Source organism: Branchiostoma belcheri, unplaced genomic scaffold, assembly GCF_001625305.1.
Source record: "Branchiostoma belcheri isolate BF01 breed outbred unplaced genomic scaffold, Haploidv18h27 scaffold24, whole genome shotgun sequence".
In the NCBI taxonomy this organism is placed as follows: domain Eukaryota; kingdom Metazoa; phylum Chordata; class Leptocardii; order Amphioxiformes; family Branchiostomatidae; genus Branchiostoma; species Branchiostoma belcheri.
The window spans coordinates 1,172,652-1,178,902 of record NW_017803843.1 but is presented as its reverse complement, the minus strand read 5'-3'; the positions used below and the strand labels follow the sequence as shown (position 1 = coordinate 1,178,902).

The following is a 6,251-nucleotide window of genomic DNA, read 5'->3' as shown; positions in this document are numbered from 1 at the left end:
TTTCGAGCCGTTTTTCGAGCAAATTTCAACCGTTTTAAACATTTTACGGCCTCAAAAACTCATATAACGAGGAAAGCAAGTTATAGTTGTTATTTTCATGCGTAACATTTCTTCTGGGGATGGATTATTTTTCCGCCGAGCTGCCGAAAACTAGCGTCATGCCTCAACCATGTGGTCGGGCGCGGCCGGCCGGCGGGAGTATCGGTGAGCTTTCACGATGTAAACAAAGACATTCGGAGTTGTTTACATTAAAATTTTGTTGTGAAACGCCAGCGGCGTGTCAGATTTTCTACCAATAACAAAGTTTTCTCTGCGGCGTCATGGCGAGATCGACAATTAATCGTCAATTCACAAGATTGTGCCGGCAATGGAATGAATAGTGGCCCGATTAGCGCTCGATCCACGCCGCCTGGCCGAAGAAAATTGGAATGACGAGCACATTTATCGGGGATAAAATCCCCAATTTGTAAAATTATCGGGGAAATGTTGGAATAAAATCCCTAATTTTGAAAATCTATGTTCAAACTTTTATGTTCAGGACCGAAAATTTGTCCTGAACTTGGTTTGATTCTGAAAAAAATAATAAACGTACCGTCTAAAATAAGAACGTACCGGGCGGATTTCGAGGCGAAAAAAAATAAACGTACCGGTACGTTTAATAGAGAGCTGAGAGTACCAGTTATTCAAAACTTTTCAAAAAGTCATTCTGTTACAACAATTACTGTAACTGCCTCCACAAAAACATCTACAATGACTCGGTACAACAGCAATCTATAAATGTAATTTTATTAGATCGCAATGACTCTTAACCACACTTAAAGCAGTTTTCGTTGTTTAGTGTTTTTGAGCCATAATGTACTTGTGGTCTTTCTTTACAGGAGATGTAAGTTGTAACATATTTCTTGTAAGATCATCCTAACATCAAGTGTTTCCTTGGAAGCCAGATACTGGCTGATGTTTTGCGTCGAATCAAGGAACTTTAATTTAGGACTCACAGACTTGTCAAACATGACAGCCTTGGTTGACGTTATTGCATGCATGTACTTTTTAAATGACATAACTGGCCCATACGTGAAGCATATTAAAGCTCCTATAACTGTTACTCAAAACTATAAAATCATTACATCTCCAGAACTGATCACCATCTCCAGGAACTTTACAGATGGTCAAATATGAAAATATGTAAAAGTCAAAATATTACTTCATTTTCTATTATATACTTTTCAATGTGGTAAAATATGGATGGATATTCCTCAACTGATATTCTAATTATTAAACTGCTAAATCAAACATTTATTCCTTACTTCCAAACAGCCCTTGAATATAAGAAAATATCCTGATCCTTTTTACAAAGTTTACAATGTTCAGCACAGATTCAGGGCAGTTTGCGGTGGTCTGTCTGCATCATCATCATCACCCTGGTCTGGTGGGAGGGCCGGTCGTCTTCTCCACACTCTCACAGCTCTCAGTTCCTGCAGCTTGGCCATGGCAACTGTGCTGGCATGTTGTATGTAGGGAAGCAAAGATCCAACACTGGGAAACAAGAATGAGTTAGTCAGTACCATGGAAAAAACTAATAATTAAAATGTATGTCTTGATTAGTCTCCACCAGACTTCTTTTGCGGGGTGAATAAATCGTAGAAATCGGCCTAAAAAGGGTATTAATTGGCCAGAGAAGGTAGCCGGCCAGAGAAGCTCCATTGCCCCTGTCTGGTGGAGACTATGTCTTGATAGTGATTCACACGAAATTCCTCACTTCATTCTGGGAAAAATGAGTACCCAGCTTTTACCAGGTCTGTCCCTCGAATGGGATGTTACAAGGAGGTCCCATGTTTGTGGAGAGCCACACCCTGAACACTGGAGCTCTTACCTGTTATGCAGGCCACATCTTACAGACCAGGACTTCAACAGACCCATCATCTGAAGAACAAGCAGTGCCTTTGTGGCCTGTCTTAGCCTGAAACATAGAAAACAGAGGAAGATTTTATTACTGGAAAAATTTCAAGCCAATCTATAATAGCCAGCAATTACTTTCATTTTCATACATGCACACACACACTGGCATACACATGATACACACACATACATGTACACACACATTCCTAATCAGTGAAAACTCACCAGTTTCTGAGTTTGGTTCTGGGTACAAACACTAAGACTGTCTTCAGTGGGTAGTCAACCAGCAAGCTGTTCACAAACCATACTGTTCCTACAAGAAGTCTGTAATACAGAAAAGCACATGTTACATGTACATACTGTAAAATGAAAAATCCTTTCAAAATAGAAATATGAAGAAATAGAAACTAAATTTTAATATTGTAATATGAAATTAAGATTGTTACTGGTGACAGCAACCAGCTAGGGTGTCCTTTGTCTACACTGAAGCCAAAAACTAAAAGTGCAGTCCATTATAATCTCAACTTACCCACTATCTACAAAGAAGTCATGCTTCAGTTTCTGTCTGATCAAGTGCTGAAACACAAAGGGAACATGATACAAAGTCAGGCTAGGATCCAACTCTTCATACATAGATTCACACACATCACTGTTTACAAGGAAGTCTGCATCTTACAATTTCTGCCATTTTGCCACAGTTATGTTTTCAGTACAATGTAACCATGTTTGTATATGTTACTGGGACATGATGCACAAATTCTGTAAGTGTCCAGAACTTACATCCATGGCAGCTTGCTGCTTGGCCAAAAGACTCTGCTGTCTTTCCAGTTCCATTCGGTTCTGAAAACAAAAACAAGGGTCAAAAAATAATTCAAGAGGATGCCCTTTACACCTATTTCTTCACTCAATGCATGCGCAGGTGAAAATGAGTACCTAGCCTCAGTTAGGGACTTCCTTTCATAGGGAACATAATGAGATAGGCCTTGTGTTTGCAGAGAGCCACACCTCTGCATTATTGTTACTGTTAAGGATCCCATGACACAGTGAATCAAATCTTACAGTCCAGTCTTTAGTCTCTTTACACAGCTGGTACTTACTGCACAAAACTGGTGTGCTGTGCACAAAGGCAGATTACAGGTTATACAAAATAAAAGATGTGACTGACCTCCAGTATGGTGGAGCTGAACAGCTGCTGCTGTGCATCAATGCTGTTCTTCATCCTCTGTGCTGTCTCCTTCTGCAGCTGGACCTGTGTGGACAGGTTCCGCACGCCATCCTGGAGGTGACCTACAGCAGGACAGCACCAGTCAACGGAATGTTACAACCTTCGCTTAACCAACACTCTTTATCAAAAATAATGACTTGCTCATTTGACCAAGGCCTGACATCATAAGTGTCATAACGATCCACTTGTATCTCTAAATATGTCATCTCCATCCAACTACTGGTAGTAAATATACAGTCTAGCCAAGGCAAAACCTCCTCAGCAGAGGTACAAATGTAAAGAGTCTATAAGCCCCGGCCAGCCCATGGATAAGGACTCGTGTTACGGTTACCTATAGTCTCTGCCTGGTGATGAACTCTGTTGTTGAGTTTCCACAGCTGCTTCTGTCCCTGCACTACAGCTTGCTATGAAAGAAAACACGAGTAGAAACAATCAATGCACTAACTGGCCACAAGTAGTAGATGCATCCATCACCAAAAACTAAGCCAAAATCATTCCCCTAACAACCTAAACTATCAACAAACATTTTTACAACACACTACACTGATATCAACTTATAAATATTAAGTACACACACATTTATTTTAAAAAAGAATTTTGTTGAACAATTGGACTCACCTCTACTTGTTTGTGCTTGACATAATTGGCCACATTCACAGCATAATTCAGCCTACACAGATTTGCATTTGCCTAGAAACACAGAGGAATATGAACAACAGTACAGTCAAAACTCACTAACAAGACCACTCAAGGAACTGATAAAATCTGGTCTATGTGGACAGGTGATCACTGAGACAGGATTTTAATGCTAGTGTCACTGAGAAAAATTATCTGAGGAAGCAGAAAAAAGAGATCACATTGGTCAGGTGGTCCTTATGTAGCTAGAAGTGGGCACCGAGTAGCTTAAAGTTTAGAGCAGTTCATATTGATATGTTGGCTTCAATACATGGGATATGTACCTCAATGGCTTAGGGATGGCACAAGAAAAGTTTGATATTCAACAGAGGCCATCAGAGAGAAGAACAAACCTTGTTGATCTCCTCCTGTCTGCGGAAGGCGAGGGCCACTGACTTCATGAGCTGTGGAGACACAGGCACGTCCTCGGCTGTCAGGGGAGCGTCTGTCTCCACCTTCACTGGACTGGCAGGAGAGACTGGGAGGACAGGGTGGGTTTAGTGGTTACATGTATGTCCACATGATATTGGTGTGTCTGTCTGATTGTTTACTTGTGTGTCCGTTGTTTTGAATAGAAAGTGTGTGTGGGTGGGGGTGGGGTGGCATACTTAGTCTAGTAATCACAGTTACATGTAGTCTACTAACAGGAAGGGCTACTTGGAGGTCAAAATGGTCTCCCTACAGCATGGAACATGCACTGAATCAGCAAGAGCACAATAGTGAAAAGAAAGTCACAGTCTAAGGACTGAAGGAGATGTGAAAATTTTTCAATTTCCTATTTGAAGAGCAGGTATACTGGATAAACAATAATAATAACATTTACCAGTACAGATGATACAGTACTTGAAGGGAAGACCAAGAGCAATCTTGATGTCTTCCTCCAAATAATTGTCCTACTGTCCTACACACACTCTGTCCTCAGTCCCAGAGCACATACCTGCAGTGGTATCCTTCACCAAGGCGTGGACCCGGGAACTCAGCTGCTTGCCTGTCTCTAACCAGGAGGACACGCCCACACGCACTCGCGACGGCGACAAAACAGAACTCCAACTCCGAGGAGACTCTGCATCTGTAGCGGTCAGGGTTATCATGACATGTAATTATACTATACATTTATAGTCATACAAATGTAACAGTTACATGTGAACTCGTCTGGCACTAACATCCCTCTTGCATAAAAGTCAAAGATCATGCATATATTATGTAATGTGAAGTGAAGTGAGAGGTGAAAAAGTTATGTCTACTAGAATAACATTATGTATATTGGTTATTACATGTGGGTGCATATGTGTATGTGTGTTGGTTGAACTTACTTGTGTATGTGGTATGTGTGTGCAATACTGTGCATGCATGCATGCGTATGTATGCGTGTTGGTATGTGTGTACTCCGTCAAAATAAATTATGTAAAGTTATGTGTTGTATCTGTATGTAACGTTATGCATAAAATACAGTAGATACAAATTTGCATTGAAGGTTAACGTTTTCTTGGTGTTAACGGTTACAGGGCGAAAATCGATAGCCATTCTATTGACATAAGATAACTTGTTATTTGTTTTTCAGACCTGTCTGAAATCTAGGTCACACAAAAATAAACAAATTGTAGACATCACCCCCCCCCCTTTACCACGGAATAGTTTCCAATAACGACATGCCCATGTAACCAAGGACGTTATGAAGCCCCTTGACATAAACGGGCTTACTAAACATTACCTGATTCATGGGAGTCGGTAGTGGTCTGAGGAGCCTCGGTCCTCTGCTGGCCTGCATAGCCGTAGGGAGGGGGGCCGGACCTGGACAGCTTTGCGGCGAACTCTCCGTCCTCAGACAGAATATCCAGGTCTCCATCCGGGGAAAACATCATTTGCTGTGCACTACGACATTTCAATCCATTATGAAGGCCTGACCGATATCGGAAATAGCGAACCACTTGGTTAAAATCGCAGATCAAAACAAACCACTGCTAGTGACGCTTTGCCCTCCGCCTCCCCTGCGAGGTATTGCAGTCGTCTCCCCAGTTCGGTCAGCCACGGTGGAAGAGCCACACTCCTATTGGTCAATGCTATATAATCGACACAATCCCATTGGTCGATCAAAAACAGTAACGGGGTGCAATAGTTTCGCATGCAATCGCGGTTTCGCTAGTGTGGGGAGGGCTACGGACGTCTTTGCCTCGATTTTAGGTGCAAAAACGTCAGCTTTTACAACTAAATTTACTGCATTTCTGTGGCTATAAGCTCGGGGGACCAGGAAAGGCACCACACAGATAATATTTGAGTGGATTTTAGGAGGGGATCTACCGCCAAAACATCATATTTGGTTATATGGCTAACGTTATATTCAAGGAGGTTTAAAATCTTGTAAATTTGTATTTAACCTTCTTGTTTACATTGCAGTACGACGTGCGTAATTTTGCATTGTGCAGTCGTTGAAATTGCGTGTCCCTTCTTAGTTTCT

The 6,251-nt window shown here is 41.5% G+C and overlaps 1 protein-coding gene across 2 annotated transcripts in view; it reads right to left on the bottom strand.

Annotated features, from left to right (window-relative positions):
* Positions 1-772: 772 nt before the first annotated feature.
* Positions 773-6,251, bottom strand: part of LOC109471174 — a 6,743-nt gene continuing 1,264 nt past the window's right edge. Inside the window, exons 1-11 of one of the 2 annotated variants that reach the window (XM_019770461.1) lie at positions 5,508-5,773; positions 4,734-4,865; positions 4,150-4,274; positions 3,740-3,811; positions 3,453-3,525; positions 3,062-3,183; positions 2,677-2,736; positions 2,426-2,472; positions 2,122-2,220; positions 1,871-1,957; positions 773-1,533 (exon numbers count right to left, since the gene is read on the bottom strand). In XM_019770461.1, the coding sequence (XP_019626020.1) occupies positions 1,365-1,533; positions 1,871-1,957; positions 2,122-2,220; positions 2,426-2,472; positions 2,677-2,736; positions 3,062-3,183; positions 3,453-3,525; positions 3,740-3,811; positions 4,150-4,274; positions 4,734-4,865; positions 5,508-5,658 (1,137 nt within the window). In that variant the 5' untranslated portion in view covers positions 5,659-5,773 and the 3' untranslated portion in view covers positions 773-1,364. Of the gene's footprint in view, positions 1,534-1,870; positions 1,958-2,121; positions 2,221-2,425; positions 2,473-2,676; positions 2,737-3,061; positions 3,184-3,452; positions 3,526-3,739; positions 3,812-4,149; positions 4,275-4,733; positions 4,866-5,507; positions 5,774-6,251 lie in introns of those variants that run through there. The other variant, XM_019770462.1, reaches the window with a different exon arrangement.